This window comes from Panthera onca, chromosome E2 (assembly GCF_046562875.1).
Source record: "Panthera onca isolate mPanOnc1 chromosome E2, mPanOnc1 haplotype 2, whole genome shotgun sequence".
In the NCBI taxonomy this organism is placed as follows: domain Eukaryota; kingdom Metazoa; phylum Chordata; class Mammalia; order Carnivora; family Felidae; genus Panthera; species Panthera onca.
In genome coordinates, this window is record NC_138353.1 from 11,118,124 (window position 1) to 11,141,923 (window position 23,800).

At 55.8% G+C, this 23,800-nt stretch overlaps 2 protein-coding genes and 1 non-coding gene across 5 annotated transcripts; 2 read left to right on the forward strand and 1 right to left on the reverse strand.

The window, feature by feature from the left end:
• The first annotated feature begins 239 nt into the window (after positions 1-239).
• RTN2 (reticulon 2) lies at positions 240-8,500 on the forward strand. Of its 2 annotated transcripts, XM_078439672.1 has the most exons (10): positions 240-482; positions 2,373-2,417; positions 2,539-3,009; positions 3,116-3,373; positions 5,788-5,995; positions 6,335-6,473; positions 6,627-6,696; positions 6,823-6,869; positions 7,676-7,734; positions 7,997-8,500. In XM_078439672.1, the coding sequence occupies exons 1-10, from the start codon at positions 449-451 to the stop codon at positions 8,076-8,078; spliced, it is 1,413 nt and encodes a 470-aa protein (XP_078295798.1). In that variant the 5' UTR covers positions 240-448; the 3' UTR covers positions 8,079-8,500. The 2 variants fall into 2 exon arrangements, with proteins under 2 accessions (XP_078295798.1, XP_060507452.2); XM_060651469.3 differs by lacking the exons at positions 240-482; positions 2,373-2,417; positions 2,539-3,009; positions 3,116-3,373 and adding an exon at positions 3,978-4,078.
• A 3,382-nt stretch (positions 8,501-11,882) lies between these two features.
• Positions 11,883-11,969, forward strand: TRNASTOP-UCA (transfer RNA opal suppressor (anticodon UCA)). The gene has a single exon. It is a non-coding gene; the product is annotated as a tRNA-Sec (tRNA).
• Positions 11,970-14,854: 2,885 nt separating this feature from the next.
• Positions 14,855-21,842, reverse strand: FOSB (FosB proto-oncogene, AP-1 transcription factor subunit). Of its 2 annotated transcripts, XM_060651471.2 has the most exons (5): positions 21,101-21,842; positions 18,839-19,159; positions 18,516-18,623; positions 17,380-17,535; positions 17,129-17,239 (listed from the first exon to the last, which is right to left on the reverse strand). In XM_060651471.2, exons 1-5 carry the CDS (start codon positions 21,224-21,226, stop codon positions 17,237-17,239), a joined length of 714 nt encoding a protein of 237 aa, XP_060507454.1. In that variant the 5' UTR covers positions 21,227-21,842; the 3' UTR covers positions 17,129-17,236. The 2 variants fall into 2 exon arrangements, with proteins under 2 accessions (XP_060507453.1, XP_060507454.1); XM_060651470.3 differs by having other exon boundaries at positions 14,855-17,535; positions 21,101-21,831.
• Between the last annotated feature and the right edge of the window lie 1,958 nt (positions 21,843-23,800).

Consider the following 23,800-nt stretch of genomic DNA (forward strand, 5'->3'; position numbering starts at 1 on the left):
CTAGGCTCCGCCTCTCTGCCGCTAGAGGCCGCCCCCTCTTCCATCTAGGCCCCGCCCTTCAGACCGCCTTCCGCGCCTTTTCCGCCGGGTGGTATAACCTTCTAGCCCCGCCCCTTTCGTGGAAAAGCCACGCCCACCACCTCCCCTGGCCCCTCGGTGTTTACCCGCCTCCCCCCCTCCGCCCTTCCTCAGGTCCCGCCCCTCTCGTCCTCTGGCCCCGCCCCCGGCCCCGCGCTGCAGTGCCTTCCCAGCCGCGGCCCCGCCCGCCCCCGCCGAGCGGAGCAGAGGGCGGCGGCGGCGGCGGCTGCTGCTGGAGCGGCCCGGGAGGAGGAGGCGGCGAGGATGGCGGCGGCGTCGTGGGCGCGGCGGAGATGAGCGCCCGAGGCCCCAGGCCCAGGGCGGCGTGGCCGGAGTGGGCGGGGGTCCCGATGCAGGCCCGAGGAGGGCCATGGGGCAGGTCCTGCCGGTCTTCGCCCACTGCAGTGAGTAGGGGGAGGCTCAGGCCGAGTGTGGGGCTCACAGGCCCGGGTGGGCTCCTCCCCAGTAACCCCTCGGTGCCGGGCCGCGGGAGAATTGGGATGGGGGAGGAGGCGAAGGAGACAAAGGAAGCTCTCCCCTCCCCCCGCATTCTAGCGGCGACGGGGGCGACCTGACCCGGAGGACCTGAGTGAGTCAAGGAGGAGGTGGGGGGCACTGAAATAGCTGGCGGTGGGGGGGAGCGCCGGGCTCTGGGATATGGCGCCGGACCCCACCCAGAGATGAGGACGCTCGCCGGGAGCTGTCCCCTCGCCCTGGTGCTGGCCGCAGGCGGCGGGGAGGGGAGTTGAATGGAGGGGTAGAACCGAGATAGAGAAGAGGGATCTAGCCCCCACATCATCCATCTTCGCATCCCACCTCCGTTTTCTGCCCAGACTCAGAGGCTGCCCCGACCTCGCCCAAATTGTCCAATATCCCGTCCCTTGGACACAACCATCCCTGGGTTGGGGCCAGGACTCCTGGGTCCTTAGTGGGCTTTACCACTGATTCGTAGTAACCCATTTCACTCCGAGCCTCTAAGTCCCAGCCTCCGACTCCCCAGCTGCCAAAACGAGGTGGGAGCAGGGGGTATCTGATTTCGGTTTCCAAACAGCATTAAGCATCTCCTGTAGGCAAAGCCCAAGGCTAGCTCTGAGGGGCTAGGTTCCACAATTGAAACTGCCTTCCCTGATCCCCACGATCTCTGAGACCTGATCCCCACGATCTCTGAGACCCCACTGAGATCTCTAACAGTCCTCGTCTAACATTCTCTGTCTCACACCCCTGTGGCTCCCACAGCAGAGAATTTCAGCATTCTCAGACCTAGCCACTTGCATATCATAGGAGTTCAGATGCCAAAATTCCAAGAATTTGTTATTTCAGCATTTTAGAGTATCATCCCCACATTCTAAGATCGTGTCCTTACCTTGGCTTACAAAGGAAGGCCCTACATGATCCCCACCACGACCACCACTCTGCCTTCGTCTCCCACCCAATCCCTCTGTTCCAGTCATACCTTCACACCTCCCTGTTCCTCAAATATGCCCAACGTAGTGCCTGCCTCAGGGCTTTTGCACTGGGCTTTTTTCTCTGCCTGGAAGACTCTTCCCTGGACATCCGTGTGGCTTCCTCACTTCATTCGTCTCTGCTCAAATGTCATCTTATCAAAGAAGTCTTCCTGGAGTGCTTGGCCGCCTCAGTTGGTGAAGCATGCAACTCTTGATCTTGGGGCCATCGGTTCGAACCCTACCTTGGTCGTAGAGCTCACTAAAAGAAAGAGAAGGAAAAGGAGAAAAGGAGGAAGAGGAGGAAGAAGGAGAAGAGGAAGAAGAAGAAGAAGAGGGGGGGGAGGAAGGAGAGGAAGAAGGTCTTCCTGACCACCCTGTCTGAAATAACACCCTCTCAATTTCTCTCCCCTCACCCTGCTTTATTTTTCTCTACACACTTAGCACCCAACATCATATATTTAATCCTGTATTGTCTATCTCCCCCATGGAGTGTTATAAGAGGGCAGGGTTTTTGTCTGTTTTGTTCACATTTGTATTCTCAGTCTAAAACAGTGCCTGGTATACAGCAGGTGCTCAATAAATGGTTGTGGAAAGAATGAACTAACTGAAACTTCCTAAAAGTCCTAATTTGAAGATTCTAAGATTAAGACTCCTGGATCTTTGAAGGCTGAGCCCCTGATAGCAGTATAGTAAGGTTTTACGGTCTGTATGCAGAATGTTCTAAAGGTCCTGTGATTCAAATATTCTGAGATTCCTTAACTCGGACCATCCAAGTTTCCAGGACTGGCACACTTCTGTGATTTCGACAGGCTAAGCTTCTAAGAATCTTCGATTCTTTCCCTCTCGCAGAAGAAGCTCCGTCTACAGCCTCTTCTACCCCTGACTCCACAGAAGGTAAGTGGAGGGGGAGGACGTGAGAGCGGGACTTGAAGCGGCTCACAGTTGGGGGGAGGGTTGGGAAGAGTGGGCCAGGGCCCTGCTTCGCGCAGCTTATGTCCCCCTTTGCTGACTGCAGGAGCGAACGACGACTCGGATTTTCGGGAGCTTCACACGGCCCGAGAATTCTCAGAGGACGACGAGGAAGAGACCACGTCGCAGGACTGGGGCACCCCCAGGGAGCTGACCTTCTCCTACATCGCCTTCGACGGTGTGGTGGGCTCTGGGGCGCGCCGGGATTCAGCTGCCCGCCGCCCCCGGCCCCAGGGCCGCTCAGTCTCAGAACCGCGAGACCCACCCCCTCAGCCTGGCCTGGGCGACAGCTTGGAGAGCATCCCCAGCCTGAGCCAATCCCCGGAGCCTGGGCGCCGCGGTGACCCCGACACTGCCCCTCCGGTAGAACGCCCCCTGGAGGATCTAGGGCTCCAGCTCGACCGGCTGGACTGGGCGGCCCGGGGAGCAGGGTCCGGGGAAGATTCTGCCACCAGTAGCTCCACTCCGCTGGAGGACGAGGAGCCTGACGGATCGGAGGTTGGAGAGGCTGGGAAAGGTGAGATGTCCGAGGTTCTGGGATCGAAGCCACCAGGGGTGGGTGGTCTCTCCTCAGGGCACCTCCAAGGCGAAAGCTCACACAGCCTTCTCTCTCTAACTGCCAGAACTGGACCTGCAACACGGAGTCCCTCAGTCTCCGCCTCCGGCAGTCTTGACTCCGCAGCCCAGCCCTGGCTCTGGAACTCCCCAGGCGGGTACCCCGTCCCCTTCCCAACCCCGGGATTCGAACTCTTGGCCTGATGAGCCCTCACTGGACCAGAAAGAGGAAGAGCCGTGGGGGCCTCTGGAGCGGGAGCCAATCACGGGGCAGTGCCTGGATAGCACGGACCAATCAGAATTCACATTGGAACCACTCCTTCTAGGTAAAGTAAAGGTTCTTTTTTGAATCACAGAGAGGATAGGAGAAATGGAACTTAAAGGGACCAACCTTGCGAAGGAATTGAGGAGGCGGAGAAGAGGAGGTGTGGGTGTTGGCTAGGTATAAACTCCATCCTTTAAAAAAAATTTTTTTTTCCTGTTATCTAAGATTGCCATTGGCTCTTTATATAGTTCGCCCTCCCGCTTGAGAAGTTAGCCCTGCTTTGAGCCTTAGGATTGGCTGATTGCTACAATAATAATAATAATAATAATAGTAATCCCTCTTTTGGAGTGCTCCTCCTAGAGGCTGACTTTGGACAGGACAGATTCCCGGGGGGGGGGGGGGGGGAGGGGGAAGGCTGTCTTCTGGATGTGGCCGTGGGGCATTTATAAGTAAACTCTACGCCTTTTAAAAACTCTCCTCTTGCCTCACCGTATCCACTGGCCAGTGGGATACAGACCCCACCTTTCTCTAAAATACGCTTAGCTTCCATAAACGCCCTGGGTTGGTGATCACTGCTTTCGGGTGTTTACAAAAGAGCCACCCCTTTTGGGAACTGTCCCCACCCCTGTGGAGAGCCATTGGCTGGGTCCAAAGGGGCCCCGCCCCCTATTCCCTCGCTCCGGGTTCCACCGAAGTGGGCAAAATCCCTGAGAAGTAGCGGTGTCCGCAGCCTCTCACTCACTCGGAGCGGAGATGGGGAGTAAAGGTGGGCTTTCGGAGCGGGCTGGGGGGACTGGGGTTGGGGGACTGTGTAAATGGGTCCAGATTCTCTCTTATGTCCCTCAAATCTGCCGGTATGTTTCCTACTGGTCCCGGATTCCCCAGCGCTGCAGGCTGGGGCTGGGGGGCTGCAGGGGTGTCTAGAGAGGGCGTGGAGGGAGCGTGGGGTCCTCTCTCCCCGGGGCAGAGGCTTTGGGGCCCAAGAGCAGGGAGGCCCCCTCCCCCAGCCTCAGGCCCAGGCGGTGCTGTCACTCAGGAGCTGGACAGGCCAGCACAGCTGTGGGCCAGGCCCCCTCCCCCCAGCGTGCCTAAACTTAGCCCCCGCCTCAGGCGACCCGGCCCCTCCTCCACCCACTGGCACAGGCCTTGGGGAGCCTGCAGGGGAGGGCCCTGCATTGCGGGTGGGGGGAGGCCTGCCCTAGTTAGAGGTGGATGGGAGACCATGTATAAGGAAGATACAGAAGTGAGGAGAGTCAGACTCTGAGGGGGACCAGTCAAGACGGGTCAGAGTTCCATCAGAGCGAGGGTGGAGGGGGTCTGGAAGGGTTCAAGGCTCAGATGGGATCATATTATTGGGAGGGCTGTTAAACGTTTGGATGGGCACAGTGAAACGCTGGAGGGGCGCCTGGCTGGCTCAGTCGGTAGAGAATGCAACTCTCGATCTCCACTCTTGATCTCAGGGTCATGAGTTCAAACCCCACGCCCGGCATAGAGCCCATTTAAAAATAAATCAATAAAACGTTGGCGTCTGGAAGTCATTGGTCAGGGCTCAGGTTGGGCTTGTGAGGTGAGCTTAGCATCTCAGAAAGGAGTCAGAAATCTACAGAATCTCATGGGGCCCTTAAAAAGAATGAATTAAGGGGCACCTGGGTGGCTCAGCCAGGTCAGCAACAGACTCTTGATCTCAGCTCAGGTCACGATCGCATGGTTTGTGAGTTCGAGCCCCGCAGAGGGCTCTGCGCTGACCGTGCAGAGCCTGCTGGGGATCCTCTCTCCCCTCTGTCTCTGCCCCACCCCTCTCGCACTCTCTGTCTCTCTCTCTCAAAATATATAAACAAAAAAAAAAAAGAGAGAGAGAGAGAGAGAGAGAGAGAGAGAATGAATTAAGAGCTATGCCAACTGACTAGGAGGGAATTCTAGGGCAGGGGGAGAGAGCGGGATGTGCGTAATACAGAAAAGTATATATAGGGGGGCACCTGGGTGGCTCAGTTGTTTGAGTGTCCGACTTGATTCCCGCTCAGGTCATGATCCCAGGGTTGTGGGAATCCAGCCTCAGGTCGGGATCCGTGCTGAGCCTGGCGCCCGCTTGGAATTCTCTCTCCCTCTTCCTCCCTCTGCCCCTCGCCCGCCCTCGCCCGCGCTCTCTCCAACTAAAAAGCAAAACCAAAACCCAAAAGAAGTATATGTATGATTCCATTTTCCATAAATAATGACTAAAAATTGTATCCACCCATAACACATGGGAGGGACGGAGACTGAGGGGACTTGCTACCTGGCTACCTTGGGTTTTCCAGGAGACGAGGGGGAAGCAGCTCCGAATCAAAGAAGACAACGGGAAATTGGGAAATTGAGTTCGGGCTCAGGCCAGATGCGTCAAGACGTCGTGGTTCAGCCCCGAGTTTGGGAAGCGGGAGGTCGAGAGATCAGCCAGGCCAGGTGCAAAGCCCAGCCTGATCGCCCCCTCTCCCTCCACAGTGGCGGACCTGCTGTACTGGAAGGACACAAGGACGTCAGGAGTGGTCTTCACGGGCCTCATGGTCTCCCTCCTCTGCCTCCTGCACTTTAGCATCGTGTCCGTGACCGCCCACGTGGCCCTGTTGCTGCTCTGTGGCACCATCTCTCTCAGGGTTTACCGAAAAGTGCTGCAGGCCGTGCACCGGGGCGACGGCGCCAACCCCTTCCAGTGAGAACCCCCGGCCCTTAACCTTGACCTCAGTCTGAACCCCAGTGTTGGGCGGGCTGACCCCCGACCTCAAATCAGGCGCCGCTCGTGACCCATCCTATTCGTGTTTCTGACTCCGGCCCCGTTCTGACCCTGACTTCCAGCCCTAACCTCCGATCCTAACCTCTTACCCTGAATCCTCGATCCCATCTCCTGACCCTGACCTTGACCCTAGCCCTCTCTGGGGCTAAAAGCCCTAGCCTTCTCCTCAACCCCTATTTCTTGCCCCTGTCCCGGCCACAACCCCCAGCCTGGGCTGCTCCACACGCTGAGTTGCCTTACACCCCTTTGTCCTCTCAGGGCCTATCTGGATGTGGACTTGACCCTGACTCGGGAGCAGATGGAACGTTTGTCCCAGCAGATTGCCTCCCGAGTGGTCTCTTTGGCCATCCAGCTGCGGCATTTCTTCCTGGTAGAGGACATTGTGGACTCCCTCAAGGTGCCTCGAAACCTACACTCCCTCCTACCCCCTCCTGGGTTCCCACCATTCGCCTTGCTGCCCTTGGGGGGTAGGAGGGCCGTTGCTGGCTAAGTTCACAACCTGGGGAGTGCCCCTAGGCTCTGCTGACCCTGACCTGACCCTCCCCCCCAGCTGGCCCTTCTCTTCTACATCTTGACCTTCGTGGGTGCCGTCTTCAATGGTTTGACTCTTCTGATTCTGGGTGAGCCGGGAAGGCTGTGGGGAGCAGGCGGGGAAGTGGGTCATTGGGGTTTGGTGGGGGGACAGGGTTCTAGATGGAGCTGTCAATGTCTTAGGAGAACCCTGACCTCCATTTCTGTGCCTACAGGAGTGATCGGTTTATTCACTGTCCCCTTTCTGTACCGGCAACACCAGGTGAGTGTGACAGGACCTCTCGGTCGGCAGTGTCCCAGCCAAATATGGGTGGTCTGATGACCCCCACCCCCTCTGCCACAGCCAGGGTCCTGTGGACGGATGTCCCCGTCAGAGGCAGGAGGACCAATTGGTGTTTCTGCCCCGAAAGAGTCAGGGTGTGACTGACATGCCCCACCCCAAGGCAGGTGGCCTAACTGATGTTTTCACCCTGAAACTGCCAGGGACTGACCTCGAGGTCAGTATCCGGTCAGAGGACTGTTGTCCGGAACACTGACAGAACCAGAGGCCAACCGACATATATCCTATCCGGAGACAGGCAGATGGACTGACGATCCCTTCTCCAGCACAGCTGACGACCAAGTGATACACGTGTCTGCCAGAGACAGTCCTGAGCCCCTCCCATGCCGGCATCATCAAGACTCCGAAAGTCAGGAACACTGCGAATTAAGCCAGCATTTAAGTCAATCCACGCAGGAACTTGGCAGCTAACGCCAGTTCCCTCTACTCTCACCCGACTCACACACAGACGCACTCACGTAGGACTCACTCAGAGATTCATAGTCACGCCCAGGAAGCAGACTTACTGGCAAATTCTCGTCTACCTGACATCATTCCCCACGCAGAGCTTGGCCCAACCGACGGACACGTCGGCTCGAACTTCTGATTTCCAAGGGTATGGTGCTAGGTTTCGAGTTGAGTAGTGGACCACCTTCCCCAGTTTCTCAAGTGGAGGTGGGGGAGGAAGCAGCCTCCTGAATGAACTGGGGAGAAGAACCCCTCCAATCTCTCCTTCTTGGTCTCCCCAGGCCCAGATGGACCAGTATGTGGGATTGGTGACCAATCAGTTGAGCCACATCAAAGCTAAGTAAGGGCACGGAATGGAGGCGGATGGGCTGGGGGACGGGGAAGCTTAGGATTTTTTTCCCCCAGATATCACCTGTTCCTAAATCTCTTGGGGCCAATGCCCCCTCCTCAAAGGGTGACAGACAATCCCAATGCAGGCCATTAGGTGAACGGTAGGGGCTGGCTTTGGGCCCACAGCTAGCTCCCCCGTCCCGATTTCCCCTTAGTTCTCAGATTCCTATCCGTCTTGCTCCAACCTGTGACTCCTCTTGTTTCTCCCTCAGGATCCGAGCTAAGATCCCAGGGTCCGGAGCCCTTGCCTCGGCAGCAGCCGCAGTCTCTGGATCCAAAGCCAAAGCCGAATGAAAGGGGTGTCTCTGCCCTCGGGACGCCTGCCCCCATCCCCCGCAGCCCTCTGCCCAACTCCATCTCCCTTCCATCCCCACCCTCCCGCCGCCTCCGCCCGAGCCATTTCCCGGCGGGTGTCTGGATCACTCGCACCAGGGAGTTTGTGCAAATTGCCTGAGCGGCCAGGACTACATTTCCCAAGAGGCTCTGCTCTAGGAGTCCAGGAAAGGCGAGGCACCTTGGCCGCGGCGCCTGCTGGGAGTTGTAGTTGCCTAGATAGGGCGCCCGCCCTGCACTTCCGCGACCCTGCCGCTGGAGGCGCCGTCAGAGATTGGTGTCTCCTGGACGCCACTAGCCCCAAAGCCAGGGCTTTGCATGGGGCCCAGGGGAGGCCTGAGCTTGGATTTACACTGTAATAAAGACTCCTGTGGAAAACCCAAGGCCTCCTGTGCTTCCAGCCTCCTCCAGCTTTCACCTTCCTGCACTGAAAAGCACCTAAGTGATATCCAAGGAGGAATCTTCCCATCTCTCCAGAAGAAGCTCCCTCATAATCTGTTTATATTCTGAAATGATTGAGGGGATGATGCTGAGAGACCCTCGGTCCCAGGGCTAGCCAAGCCTTTGACAGCCACTTTCCCTGTCTCTGCTCAAGGCAGACATCACTAGTCGATCCCCACACTCTGCCTGCGGGGCAGCGAGTCTCATCTGAGTCCCAGACCCGTGCCCAGCTGCCTTCTGGAACAACTCCCTCCACAAACATATCCAAGCCTTTCCCTTGTCCTACCTGATGTCCAGCTCAGGGATGGCCCCTCTGCCACTTGGTCACCAGGCTAGAGACCTAGGTATGGTCCTGGATTCCTAGTTCCTGGCCCCCAACATCTAATAAGTCAGGAAGCCATGTCTTGTCACTCTCAAATGTCTCTCCTCCAACTTCTTTATTCCACTTGCCCTGGGACCAGGTAAAAGGCCCCATGGCCTGCCTGGGCCTCGGGTTCCAAAACCGAGGGAGAAGGAGGCAGGAGACTGGGTTCTAACAACCCACAGACCTGGATTTGAATCCAGGCTTCACTACCTCTTGGCTCTGTGACCTTGAGCAAGTGACTTCATCTCTTGGAGCCTCAGTTTCCTCAAATGAAAAACTGTCACCATAACCGTGCCTACATGCAAAGCTCTTGGTACAGGGCCTGGCATATAATAAATACCCAGTAAACACAAGCTGCTTGTTAGCTGTGACATTGTTTCCAAACCTCGATCATCCCCTCACGACCTTCATGATCTTTCTCTCACCCGTTCTATTTTTCATCTACTATTTTCCTTCAAATTGGTTAATTAAAAATAAAACAAATGTCTTTTAAAAAAGAAATGTAATTCGCCACCGAGGAAGTCAGGATCACTTGCCAGAAATAGAAGATAGCAGTAAAAATAAACACAAAACTATTAACATTTAAACTGTTTGTTCGTGCATCACCCAAAATCATCTCATTTGCCTCTAGCGACGCATGTCACATTTTAGGAGATAGATAATGATGTTACGGGAGTAGTAGTTACAGCCCCAGTCTTCGTGTGTAGGGGTTGCCTAGCAGCAGCTCTAGACACACACACACACACACACACACACACACACACACACACACAGAAAGCTTAAGGGGGCTTCTCCTGAATATAGATTTGCCAGGCAGGGTCAATGTGTTAAATTTCCAAATTAAAAAATAGCGGGGCACCTGGGGGGCCCAGTCGGTTAAACGTCTGGCTCCTGATCTCCGCTCAGATCATGATCTCTGCTAAGGTCACGATCTCACAATTTGTGGGATCAAACCCCACGTGGGGCTTTGCGCTGATAGAGAGGAGCCTGCTTGGGATTCTCTCTCTCTCTGACCCCACCCCCATCCCCAGTTGTCTGCGCACGTGCTCTCTGTCTCTCTCAAAACAAATAAACAAAAACAATAGTTTTAAAAAAGCAATTTTTCTTTTTTTTTAAATTTTTTTTTCAACGTTTTTTATTTATTTTTGGGACAGAGAGACACAGAGCATGAACGGGGGAGGGGCAGAGAGAGAGGGAGACACAGAATCGGAAACAGGCTCCAGGCTCCAAGCCATCAGCCCAGAGTCTGACGCGGGGCTCGAACTCACGGACCGCGAGATCGTGACCTGGTTGAAGTCAGACGCTTAACCGACTGCGCCACCCAGGCGCCCCAAAAGCAATTTTTCTTAAAGATGCTTCTATTCATACTTTCCATAAGACAGTGTCGCTTTGTAAGAGGGACTGGTTGAAATTACGAGTCCAGGAATGGCTAAAGCCCACAGGCCCATCCTTGACACCTGCACTAGAAGCTGGCAACAGGTTGGAGATCGAAACAGCCTTTCCTGAGTGCCTCCCAGACTTTTATGTCCACCTGCTCATTGTGATTCCTCCAGTGAAATCAGATTTCCAGTTGGGGAAACTGAGGTTCAGAGAAGGATCATGATAATAACCTTTCATTCATCCTACAAACATTTACCTGTCTCCAAACATCTGCTAAGTTCTCAAGCACTCTTTAGGCAGTAGGGGCATGGAAATAAACCAAAACAAAGTCCATAGTTTTATAGAACCGTTATTCTAGAGGGAGGCAGACAATAAGCAAACAGACATAGAACATGGCACGTGGTGATCGGAGTGATGGAGAAAAGTCCATCAGGGTAAGGGGATAGAATGAAGGGTCTTTGCTATTTTAAACGAGCGGTCAGGGAAAACTTCACCAAGTGGTGGTATTTGAGTGAAGGCCAGCATGAAGGGAGGCAGTGAGTCATGTGGACGTGTGGAGGAAAGGAGATTCAGGCAGGGGATCAGCAAACGCAATGGCCCTGAGAAAGAAGTATGCCTGGTGCGGGCAGCAGGAGATCTAGAAGCCACAAAGCCAAGTAAATGAGGAGAAAGGCGTGGGAGATGGGGTCAGAGGAGTGAACAGAACGAGAATATAAGGATTTGTAAGGCTATGGTGGGAACTTGGGCTTTTACTCTGAGATGGGAGCCCCGGGTAGGTTTCATATGGTCCGGAACGACAGTGTTGTCAAAGGATCACTGACTTAGATTATAAAAGGGTCGCGATTTTGGTCTTAGCAATTAGGATTCCCCTGGGGGATAGGCTGTGTGAACTAGGGTCCGATACCATACGTTTATAAGCCTTGGTTTCCTTGGCCATAAAAGTATAGTTGCAGAAATTGATGATCTCCAGTGGCTAAGCTCAATGGGGACAGAATTGCTGTCATTACGCAGTCTAGGACGGTGCCTGGGGCTTAGCAGGCGCTCAATAAATATCTGAACGAACAGGGCTCCGTAGGTCGTTGAAATTCCTCAAAGGAACAGCAGGTGTCGCACCAGCTCTATAACCGCCTCGCCGGAGTCTCTGGGGCTGGGCTAAGTCCAACTCTAGCTGGCATTCGTTCACTCGAATTCGGATTTTTTTCGGGGAAGAGTCTTCTGAAAGCCGAGTTATGAGTTTCTCCTCTTAAAAACAAAACCAAAAACAAGAACAACAAAAAAAAACTTCTCACTTGGAAAAAGGGGCTTCTGGCCCTTTAACACCTAGAGGTAAGTGGGCCGCGTCCTCGAACACCGCTTCCCAGAATGCGCGGCGCTATGCAAATGAAGATGGTTTCCAAAGGGAGGATGATTCGTGCCATGTAAGAGAAAGGTAACATTCTGGAAGGATATGTGCCCTAGCTGGGGAGAATTTATAGATACCGGAATCAACAATCTCACATCAGCCTAAAGTATGTGACCATAAGTCTAAAAAGATATGGATTCTTGGGTTTTATATAGCTGTGTGGAGGAGCATGTGTCTTGCCCGGATGATCCTCAGTGGTCTGGGGTGCAGGCTTCAAACCTGTAGCTGTCTAGCGACAGAGTGGTTCAATTCCACCTTTCGGGCGGCACCTACTCCTGTCTTTTTACTCCCTTCAAACTGGATACTAGAACAGGCTATCGAGAACATCCCTCTACCCGGTGCCTAAAAATGTCACTGCAACCCTCTGCCTCACAGTTTTAACTTTCACCACGCGGGTCTCTTCCTACGGTTACACTTTTGCCGGCTCTCTCCCTTATCACCTGCTTGTTCCTCAGTCAGTCATTTGCTCACACCTGTATTTATTAATCGGTCAAATATTCATTCATTCATTCATTCATTCATTCATTTGACAAGTATTTGCTGGGTGTCAGGTCCTGCACTGGGCAGTGCTGGCGACACAGAGCTGACGGCAGTCCCGGCTCTGGTGCTCCCAGTCCAGTGAAGGAGACAAACATTAAGCAATCATTAATTACCCATTTAATTAACAGCTACAAAGATGTCAACTACTGAGAAGGCAAGTAATGAACTTAGAGGCCATCTAGGAAGGAGACCTGGGTTCGGGTGAGGCGTCAGGGTGACATTTGGGCAGATCCCTGAAGGATGAGCAAGGATTAGCCAAGAGAAGGCGGGGATGTCCCAGGGCAGGGATCAAGGTGGCCCCGATAATGCAGTGAGGATGGTGATATTTGCACCTTCACTCTGCACTCGGTGTTGGCATGCATGAGCTCACTGACTCCTCATAGCCCCATTCTGCTGCCGAGAAAACTGAGGTCTAGAGAGATGAAGTCTCTTGTCCAAGGTCACCCAGCTTTGGTAGGCCTCCAGCCCCGGACCTCTCAGACCGCTGGCCCACGCTAGTCACCACTGCCCTGTTCTGTCTTTCTCAAGCTAGCTTTTCACCATGTCCTGTCTATTCTGCCTCCTAATGTCTTTTCTGTCCTTTCCTCCTATCTCGTAGCCCTGCCCCTGTTCCGGGCTTCCCCAGCAGCACACACGGGTGTCCCCGCCTAGCCCGGGTCTCCTGCCCCTGTCTTACCCCTTTGCCAACTACCCTCAGCTTGGTGGTTAGAGCAGTCTTCCTACAGGACCCCTAGGTGGCTCAGTCAGAAGAGCATATGACCCCTGATCTTGGGGTCTTGAGTTCCAGCCCCAGATTGGGTGTAGAGATTATTTAAGTAAATAAATATTTTTTGAAAAAGAAAAGAAAAGAAAAAAATCAAGCAAGCAAGGAACGGGGCACCTGGGTGATTCAGTGGATTAAGTGTCTGGCTCTTGACTTTGGCTCGGGTCATGATCTCATGGTCTGTGAGCCAGAGCCCCATGTCGGGCTCCGTGCTGACAGCTCAGAGCCTGGAGTCTGCTTTGGATTCTGTGTCTCCCTCTCTGTCTTTGCCGGCTCTCTCTGTGTGTGTGTGTCTCTCTCTCAATAGTAAATAAACATTGAAAATTTTTTGAAAATGAAAGAAAGAAAGGAAGGAGGAAAGAAAGAAAGAAAAAGACAGGAAAGAAAGAAAAAGAAAGAAAGGAACAAGGAAACAAAAGAAAGAAAAAGAAAGGAAAGAAAGAAAAAGAAAGAAACAAGGAAACGAAAGAAAGAAAAAGAAAGGAAAGAAAGAAAAAGAAAGAAAGAAAAAGAAAGGAAAGAAAGAAAAAGACAGGAAAGAAAGAAATAAAAGAATCAAAGAAAAAAGAAAGAAAGAAAGAGAAAAAGAAAGGAAGGAAGGAAGGAAGGAAGGAAGAAAGTGGTCTTCCTAAAGCACAAACCCGCCCCTACCCTTCTTGTGCTCAAAACCTGCCATGACTCACCCCCACCACCACCACCCCCCACCCCACCCCACCCCACCCCACCCCACCCCACCCCCTGTGGCTTCAGGAGAAGATCTAAATTCTTAGTCTGGAATTTAAGACTGCAGAATCGGGTCTTCGCTAAGTGGCTTCCTTCTCTACACTTTTTGCTCCAGCCACTGTGAACCTCTACCCCCCGCAACGTATCAAGCCCTGTCCGCACTAACTGTCCTATGTGCACACTGCGTCTTTTTCTATCCCCTTCTATGTCCTCTGTTCAGCCTCCAGGACTCAGCTCAGCTGTCCTCCTCACGGAAGTCTTTCCTGACTCCCAGATCAGGTTCCGCGCCCCATGGTTTCCCCCAACCCTGTGCGCTTTGGATCATCCCCGAGAGGTCTGTGTCCCTCACTGGCCTGGGAGCCTTAGGAGGGGAGAGCCTGGCGCTGTCTCAGTCCCAGCAGTGTCCCCGGTCCTCCCGGCACCGGGCTGGGCACGCAGTAGGTACTTGGCAAATGTTCCAAATTGATTAATAAATTTAGGGATTCCATCACGACAACTTCTGCTTATTCCTTTACGAAGGCATCTGAATGACCTCTGGCCCCTCACTTAATTCCCAGAGTACTTGCTGCTTGCAAATAAGAGAGGGCTTGAATTTTGCACTGGGGATGGCTCATCTATTTTGGGTTCAATTTTAGGTGGGCCCCTGCACGTTCAAAAACGAAAAAATCATCATGTGACGCGTAAAAGGAAATTCGTCTTCAGTGGACAGGGAGCCATGAATTTGTGGTTCCTATAACCCTGAGGACCCCCGATACTATATTTAGGTGATCTTCAGTAATTTGGGAAGGATGTTTCGAGCTTCTCTACCTATTCGACCTTCGCTAAGGTCACCCCGAGCATATAGGGCTCTGCCTAAGTTCCTCGTTTGCCAGGAAGCCTCTGAAACATCCTTGGGCATGTCAGTATCTCACGCCTACTATTCTGCCTCATCCTCTCCAAGAGGAGGCGTGCCCTGTGGGAAGCCCTCTGGCTGTCTATCCTCCCGTGTCCTGTTGTCCTGCCGTAGACGGATTCCTAAGGACAAACCTCGTCTGCAATCTCAATCTAACCTCACCCCCTCCCGCCAAGCCAAAGGAAGGCAGGTGATGGGTACCGGGAGCAAACAGACCCTGAAGCTTGGCAGATGCATTTTTAAGAGCTTTTTATTGGCGACAGTGCAGAACCATGGGGGGGGGGGAGGGTAGTGGCCCAGTGCCAGCCAGCCCCCAGCGCCCCCCAGGGTCAGGTGCAAAATACAAAAAGAGAATCACAAATACAGCAGGGGGTCGGGGGGCTGGGGATTCAGTAAGTTGTCGCAGGCAGGGGCCAGGCCCTGCTCACAGACTTGCACTCACACTCAGAATCCTTAAGGATACAGATTGTAAAAGTCTATGATCCCTCAGGCTCACTCACCAAAAAGAAAATCTCATGTCCCCGACAAAACCCAGAGTCAGGAGACAGCTGGCCGATCGGGGACAGTCAGAAAAGAGACAGATGGAAACGACCAGGTGAAAAAACACAGGCAGAGAAAAGACTGGAGTGGAAGAGACCCTCGAGAAAGGGACAACAGCCACAGACTGCCAGAAACAACCAGAGGGGCCGAGACGATCATTAGAGACAGCCTGAAAGGGGCCGACTCCTAAATTTCCAGAAGCAGCGTTCTTCCAATGCAAAGGGCACACTGCTTTGGGGCCCAACGCGACCTAGGCCGAGGTTGTAGAAGCGCTCACACGCTCACACGCGCACACATACACACACACACACACACACACACACACACACTCATATATAATATATTTATTTATACATAATAGATATAAGTGCCTTTTCGGAAACCAGGAAAGGGATAAATAGCCATGGGGCGGGGGAGGCGGGCGCGGGACGGGGCACGTGGAATGTTTTCCATGCAGCACAGAAGGCGGCGTGGCCCTCCCGAAGTTAAAAAATATCAATTTGCCTCACGATGAAATCCTCGCGAGGTGAAGCATAAGGAAAGGGGATTGGGGCGGGGGGCAAAACCAAGGATCGGGGCTGAGGCTGGGGAAGGGAGGCTGGGACCGCGGGAGTCCAGCCCCTTCTGAGTTTGCCAGTCCGAAAATATTGGGGGGTGGAGGGGCCAAAGCCTCGGCCTTCAAATCTTCTCCGGAAAAACACTGGGCCCCCTGGCAGACTCCCACGGCTCCCTTTCTAGAAAGGATGTAGGGGGTGCCGAGGGGAAGGAGAAGTTGGCGTCCTAGGCCGGGGTAGGGGGTCAGGCCTTAAATAAAAAGGCCAGGGCTTGGGGCTGGGGGTCCTGAGGACAGATGCCACGCGGATGGGTGGCTGTCACCCCCACTCTCGAATTCTGTCACCCCTTGAGTCTAACTCACTGGTGGGGGAGGAGGGAGGCAGCTGGGGCGGGGCGGGGAGACCAAGGAAAGGCTTTGAGGCGTGGGGGGCACAATCCCCCCGGAAGGGTTCTGTCCCACCGGGCTCCCCCCCCCCACAATCCCGCCAACTCATTTCACAGTATAAAGCGCTCCAGGACGGGCATCACAGCGCCCCCTGCCGCCTGAATCAGAGAGGCCCAGCAAGGAAGGCCAGGAGGGAAGGCTGAGCCAGGCTGGGAGGCTTGGGGTAACACTGTAATCCAAGAGGACGGCTGGGGGCTGAATGGGGGGAGATCCTTAAGAGGCCAGGAATTCAGATCAGAGCCACTTTTGCTGGAAGGGAGCGGCTGGACAATCAGGGAAGAAGGTTCACATTTCAGACTAAGTCTGGGTAGGAGGGCATCATAGGAGGCATCAACTTCCCTTAAAGGGAGGCTCAATTCAGAGGAGGATCTAACCATGTGGAAATGTTGGATAAATAAGCTAAGGTCAGGGGAGCAGGGAGAACCAGCCTGGTCACCCCCTGAAGGGTGGGCGTGGGAGACATTGTGGGGGAGGGGGGCGGTCTGTGGCATTTCCTTGTTGGGCCTCTCTGGAGAAGATTCCAGTAGACTCCACCCCCCCCACCCCCACCCCCCACCCACTACCAGCACCCCTTTCCCTCTGCCCAAAGCGAGGCGCCGCCCCCCACCCACCCCTCCCCACAGGTTGGGATGAGGTGAAAGGGCCAACAGGCAGCTGGGGGGTGTCCATTCCCTCCCCACCCCCTGCCCCCAAAGTCACCAGCTTTGTGGCCTCGCCGGGCCATAGAAACAAGAGGCGGCACAAAACACAAGGAGGTCCTCCCGTCCGATGACAGTGGTCGCAGGGAGTCAGACGCGAGAGGCAGGAAGGCCACACGCCCGCTTTGTCTCTTCCCCAATCTCTCTCTCTTCCTCCTCCTCTTCCAAATCTCTCTCCCTTGTGTGTGTGTGTTTGGTTTGTGTCTAAAGAGTTCACAGAGCAAGAAGGGAGGGCGAGTTCAGGGGGTCGGAAGGCTGGTCACTGCCGCTGGGGCGTTGGGCGCCGGTGAACGCGGAGACGTCCGGGCAGGTGAGGACAAACGAGGAAGTGTACGAAGGGTTAACAACGGGGAAGGGGTCACCGAGGACTTGAACTTCACTGTGTGTAAAGAGAGAAGCTGTCAGGTTGGGGGATGCGTCTTGGCCGGTCTGGAAGGGCAGGGGCGGTGGTGGTGGGGGCGGCAGCAGCCAGCTGAAACCATCTTCCTTAGCGGATGCTGACCCCGGCAAATCTCTCACCTCCGCCAGCGGGCCCGGCCCCGGCCCCTCTTCGTAGGGGATCTTGCAGCCCGGTTTGTGGGCCACCAGCACAAACTCCAGACGTTCCTTCTCCTTTTGGAGCTCGGCGATCTCCGACTCCAGCTCTGCCTTTTCTTCCTCCAGCTGATCTGTCTCCTGAGGTCCCCCGGCGTAGAGGTGAGGGAAGAAGGAGGAAAAAAAGGCCCATGAACGACTAGAGAAGGTGGGTCGGAACCATGTCGCCTAGACGTGCTGCAGAGGCCCCGGGGCTGAAAGGCAGCTCCTGATTGAGAGGAAAGACACCCCCGCCCCCCGCCCCCGCCCCCACCAGCACCCCCCCTCTCCGGACATGGAGTCCTGGTGTGCTACGGATTTGGGGCATGGGTCTTGCCTCCCAGGAGCCTCAGTTTCCCCATGTGTTCAGTGGGTAGTTGAGAAGGGGCCAGATGTATATGCAGGGCTCTGGTTTTGGGAGAGGGGCTCAGAGGTTTGTTGAATGAATGAATGATCGGTGTTTTTAATGCCACCTGTTCCCCTCTGGCACCCCTCCCCCTCTGCCTCCCAGGGAGGTGACCAGGTAAGGAAGGCAAGGAGAGGATTCCCCCGATTTCCTCTAGGGGCAGCACGTCAACCCTGCAAGCCCACCTCCCGACCCAGGTAAGTTGTAAACAGGGAGTGGGGGGGGGGGGGGGGGGGCGGATGCCGCCTGCCCACCATCTGAGAACTTTGGGTGCAGGCGGTAAGAAACGGATGTAGGATTAGGAGCATTTTGTTTCACGGACTCTCCGGAATGTAAAAGCGGGAAGGATCCCGGGAGATTCCAGGAGGGGGCTGAAGAGATGGAGACACCGAGGCAAAAATGGGCTAACGCTGGCCCCAGGCGCAAAGGGAGAAAGGGCGGGACCTCTGTTAAAGGTCAGCAACCGGGGCAGGCAGGGGCAGGAGCTTGTGGGGGTCTGCGTGTATGCCTGGGGTTACCCTGTCTGGCCACACCTGTACCTAATTCCTTACAAGGAACCTCTGGCTGTCGGCCCAGGACAAGGGCACAGGTGGCGAGGAGGGAGGATGGGGGGGGAGAGCCCCCCCTTCAGTGTATCCTCACCGCCCCCTCCCACCCCCCCAGGGACGATCCTCACCGCCTGGAGTCGGTCGGTCAGTTCCCGCCGACGGTTCCTACACTTTGCTGCTGCCAGTTTGTTTCTTTCCCGGCGAACCCTTCTCTTCTCCTCCTCTTCCGGAGTCAGCTGAGCAGGAGAGATAGAGGCCATGAGGTTTGGGGACCTTGTGCACCTCCTCCATCCACCCCAAACCTCCTCTTCTTGCAGGACGCAGAAAAGGACCCTCTGCTAGGGTTTCTGTAGCCACCAGAGGCCTGGGTGGCCCCTCACCCCGCGGGCGAGAAAGTTACTGCCTCTCTGGCTCCCTAGACCCAGTCCGAGTTGTGTTGCCGCTTACTCACCGTCTCCTCTCGGGGTCTCCTAGGCCGGGCTCGGGCCGGACGGGAAGGCCCAGGTCCGCTGGCGGCTCCGCTGGTGGAAGGCCCGCCACTGCCACTGGCTCCGCCACTGCCGTAGCCACTCATGCCCGGCGTGGAGTAACTGGTTCCTGGCATGTCGTAGGGGTCGACGGCCGGGGGCTGGGAGGCCAGTGGTTGCCCCTGGGACTGGGCCATGGAAGAGATGAGGGTGGGTTGCACGAGCCACTGGAGGTCCTGGCTGGTTGTGATCGCGGTGACCGTGGGCACGAAGGAACCGGGCATTTCCCCGAGACCGGCGCACTCCTACGGGGTGACACATACACACACAGGCGTAGACACACAAACAGAGACACCGACACACACACACCCAACACACATACACACACCGACCCCCGTGAGTGAGCACAGGGCGAGCGGGTGTGGATGTGTGTGTCACAGGCAAAAAGCCACAACACCCACCCTTCCACTACACCGTGACGCAGTGGTTAATGAGAGGATTTCTGCTCAACTGGCTTCTACCTCCTCCTTCTTCTTCGGGGAAAGGTTGCACGGTTCCAGCGGGTGGTGAATCACACCCCGGGTTGGTGACTCTTAGGTGGGGGGGGGTGGGGAGGAGGCTGGACACAGCCGGGTGACAGAACCCCCGGGAAGGAGTCACAGCCACACACACAGCCACAACACCCCACCCCCACCCCACAGGCAAGGGGAGGGAGAGGGAGAGGCCTGAGGCCAAGCCTTCCTCTACACTCACACACACACACACACCCCTCTGAGCCGGGGGGATGAGCGACTGGAAGGTCCATGAGACCTCCGTGCAGGGGCGGGGGTCTTAGTTAAAAGGGTGTTGGGGGACAGGCCTAGGAGTTTAGAACAACGTTTCAAGTAATTGTTTCTCCACGGGGTGAGGCTGACAAGTGACAGGTTACGGTGGACGGACAGGTAGAGAAAGTGACGACCCGGGCACCCTCAGACTGCCGCGGAGGGAGAAGGGTGTAGGTCCCGGGCCCCCGAGCCCGAGCCGCGCTCATCTACCCCCCCCCCCACCCCCCAAATGGAATCCTAGAACTGCTCGGAAGGCTTAACTACTCTCCCAGGGGGCGTGGTGAGGGAAGGGCTGGCTCGCTGGCCAATCAGAGTCCTGGAAGCCCAGAGAGGGCGGGGCTCCTGGAGACCACCTGGCTGGTTCCCCCTGCGGTTAGCGGTTCCAGTCCGGTCCTCGGACACAGCAGAGGGATCTGGCAGAGGGGCTGGGACTGTGTCTGTGTATGCCTGGAGAAAAGGGTGACAGTCACCCATGTCTCCCAAAGAAACCCCTGCACACAGGCACCCTCGGCCCCTGAGATCGGAGGGGCCGGCTCGCCGCAGGGTCCTCGCGGACCCATTGGATCGCAGAGAGTCGCTCCTGTCGCGACAGGAATCCCCTCGCTCTGCCTTTAGAGGCCCGTAAAAGAGACCCTAGCGCCAAGGAACCACGAGTTCCGGGGACAGAGAGGGGGAAGGGAACTGTACCCTACAAATAGGAAGGGAAAGTTGATTGGCCAAAACCCGCGCCGCGGCGGCCAATCGGAACGCCGAGCTGCCCCCTCCCTTAGCAACGTGGCCCCGGCGTTCCAAAATAGAACGCTCCGGGACGTCAGGGGCGGGGCGGACGAAGGGGGCGCCGCGCGCCGTGCGTGCCCCGCGTCAGACGGAGGATTCCAGCGCGTCAGCCGTTACGCACGGGTCCCCCGTTACGTCTCCGCGCAGGAGGCGGAGGCAGCGCCTCCAAGCGAGGGTTCGAGGCCAGCTTACCCGCTGGATCGAGCGCAACCCGATGCCGGAGTAGGCGCTCGGTTGGAGAAGGAAAAGGGAGGAGGCTACTGGAAGCTTCCCTGGGACTTCCCCACCTGCCTAACTGAGCTAGCTTCAGGTTGGGGACCTGGGTCGGGGGCAGTCCCGGAGCAGGCTAAAAGTTCGCAGCCCTGCTACCGCATACACGTTGCACTGAACGGAGCATTCTCCCCACCCCCAAAGCTAACCCCTCTGCGTTCCCTTCCTGCGATCCACGCACACAACCAATTGCAAACACGCCCCGACTCTGCAGTTTGCAAAGTGCGCGGTGAGCCTATTCTCTCTCAGATCCTGAGTTTTGATGCGTCTTTATTTGGGAGGGGGGATGGCGCGTTCCAACCCTGACTTAAAAAAGAAAGAAAGAAAGAAAGAAAGAAAACCCATAAAGCAGCACCCCAACCCTCTAGAACTTACCTGGGAGGCGGCGGCAGTGGGTGGACTGCCGAAGGAGTCCACCGAAGACAGATACTGAGACTCGGCGGAGGGTGAGGAGCTGCACCGGGAGCCGGAGTCGTAGTCTCCGGGGAAAGCTTGAAACATTTCCCTGGGCACAGGGGGGGCCCTGTGACCACGCTGAGGTCGCCGGGAAGCCAAGGCTATGGCCGGGTGGAAGAGAAAGGTGCGAGTCCGGGGTGAGCCGAGCGCGTCCCCAAAGCGCGCTGTCCGAGGAAACTCGGGATGGGGGCAGCGTCCCGCTCCAACAATGGCAAAGTTTCTGTGCAATTCCTCTGCGGTGCCCAGGCCCCCACAAGATGCCGCTGTGCCTCCTGAAAGTCCAGGCTCCGTAGGACCCAGGGGCGTGGGGGGGATCGCTCCCCCAGAGGCGGAAAGCGCTGTCTTGCTGTATAGAATCCGCTTCGGGTGCGGTCTTCTCCACGCGTCCAGCGGGTCCCACGGGGGGGAGGGGAGTAATAAAGAAGACAAAAAGAGTAAGTCGCTCCTCCAAAATAAAATGTAGAATTATCTAGAAGAATCCTCCCCAAAACTTTCTCTCCGGAAAAAAATAATAAAGCGAACTTCACAGCCCCCAAGAACCACAACAATCAAGTCCCCAAGTCTCAGCTCCGCCTGTCCCTGCCGAAGCCGTACCTCTCAGTCTTATGAATGAAGCCCAAAGCCGCCAGCCTGTATTTATTTGTCCGGGACCCGCCCCCCTGCTTACGTCACTCGTCCAGCGCTCCACAAACTTCCTAAAATCTCCGGTCCTGCGGAACTCAGCCCCGCGCCGTCCGGCAAGAGGTCTACCCTAGCCTCGATCTGTCCACCTGAATCACCCCCGCGGCCCTGGGGGTCGTGGGGGCTCCGTTCCAGGGTCCTCGGCGGGAGGGGATCCCGGCCCCGCCTCCCAGGAGTTCCTGTGACGCAATTAGCCATATAAGGAGCTCGGCCGGCGCGGCGGAGTGTTTGTTTGGTATCCTAGCAATTACGTCAGAGGGAATCCCTCGCTCGCTCGCGCGCTCACCCCGCGCGCCTGCGGAACCCACCCGCGCCTGCGCAGTGCCACGCCGCCCCGGGGGCCGGTATTAATAGGCTCTTAAGCTAGCCTGGGGAAGACCCCGGTGAACCGGTACCCGTCACTTCTGGAAGCCCCTCACATTTCTCCCTGTGATGCAGCGCCCTCGTTCAAGAGGAAGGTCAGACCCCCCAGAAAAGGCCCTGGCTAGTGTGGTCTAGTCACGTAGGCGGGGAAACTGAGTCCCAAAACGGAGTGGGAGGGGCGGTGATGCTCCAGGTGAAAGTGGAGGAGGGGATGGCGTCCCGAGGCTCTTGGCTGCTTCGGCCGGGACTCGCTAAGCGGGCTCGGTAATGTTTTCTGTCTCTGAGCTTCGGCTTCAGTTTTCCCAGCTGGACAAAGGATGTGTGTTTTGGACCCTGCTGGCCCCGCATTCCGGCGTTTGGGAGGTATGCGGGTTTGGAGCGGGTAGAGAATGAAATTTAGGATGAAGCCTCTCCTGCCTGCTAGGAAATGGCTTCAAGAGTTTAATTCAGGTACTTGGGGTATGCCACAGCCCCCAACTCTTAAGCATCCACCGGCAAGGGTCCTACCAGCTGCTTTACAAATTTCAAAGATCCTGATTCTTCCCTCCCAAAGCAGAGCCTCGCCCAGCCCTGGGCACAGAGGGAGAAGCGCTTTGAGACTATTGAAGCCCAGAGAGGACGAGACCCTGATCAGGGTCACAGGCAGGTCTGAGGCAGAGCAGGAGGGGGTGGGTGGACCCTGACTCCCAGGAGAGTCTTGATTCCCCGCTTCAATAGTGGGGAAGGAGGTAGGGAGACGTGGAAGGCTGGAGGGACACAGGGGCCAAGATGGGCAGGCTGAGGTTTCCAGACAAACGCCCAGCCTCAAGCCTACCCTCCACCTCCTTCCCCCACGCCCCCTCTGTCTGCCACCGGTCTGGAAGTAGGGACACGGACCAGGGTATGACACAGCAACCACCAGCAGGCAGTGACTCGGCCCCAGCATCAGACAGGGAGTGACCCCTCATTCCCTGTCCTGTCCAAGCCCCCCATCTCTCCCACAGAATAAAGGAGACGCACAAAAACCCTGCTGCCCAAAGACCTTCACACCCTAACAGGTGGCCCATGCAGCCACACAGCCACTGGCATGTACTCACAGGGTCATGTGGGTATTCAGACATTCACCTGCCAGCAGCAACACACAGGGCCACACACGGAAATAGCTCCACACACCCCCCCACCACCACCACCACACACACATATTGAAACACACACTGTTATGTGGTCACAAGCACACGTGACATTCACACCTTTACTATGGAGGCACCCGGATGTTCTTCTCACAATAATAACAAGAGGTTGTTCTTCCCGAGCACTCATATTAATTTCTCTCATCCTCATAACACTCCTATGAGGTAGGAATTACCATTTAACCTGCAAGGAAAAGGAGGCCCAGAGAGGTGAAGTCACTTTCCTAGAGTCACACAGCAACAAATTAGTGGCAGAGCTGGGCTAAGAATGCAGCATGTAGGCTTCAGAGCCTGTGCTTTTTTATTTTTTTATTTTATTTTTTTACGATTTTATTTTTTTAGGGGCACCTGGGTGACTCCATCGGTTGAGCGACCGACTTCGGCTCGGGTCATGATCTCACGGTTC

Coding starts and splice junctions, on each gene's coding strand:
- RTN2 (XM_078439672.1), top strand. CDS start 449: ATGGGGCAGGTCCTGCCGGTCTTCGCCCACTGCA. Junction 483..2,372: donor GCCGGTCTTCGCCCACTGCA/GTGAGTAGGGGG, acceptor TCCCTCTCGCAG/AAGAAGCTCCGTCTACAGCC. Junction 6,474..6,626: donor ACATTGTGGACTCCCTCAAG/GTGCCTCGAAAC, acceptor CCTCCCCCCCAG/CTGGCCCTTCTCTTCTACAT.
- FOSB (XM_060651470.3), bottom strand. CDS start 21,226: ATGTTTCAAGCTTTCCCCGGAGACTACGACTCCGGCTCCCGGTGCAGC. Junction 19,160..21,100: donor CCACTGCCGCCGCCTCCCAG/GTAAGTTCTAGA, acceptor GTCACCCCGTAG/GAGTGCGCCGGTCTCGGGGA. Junction 18,624..18,838: donor GGAGACCCCGAGAGGAGACG/GTGAGTAAGCGG, acceptor TCTCCTGCTCAG/CTGACTCCGGAAGAGGAGGA.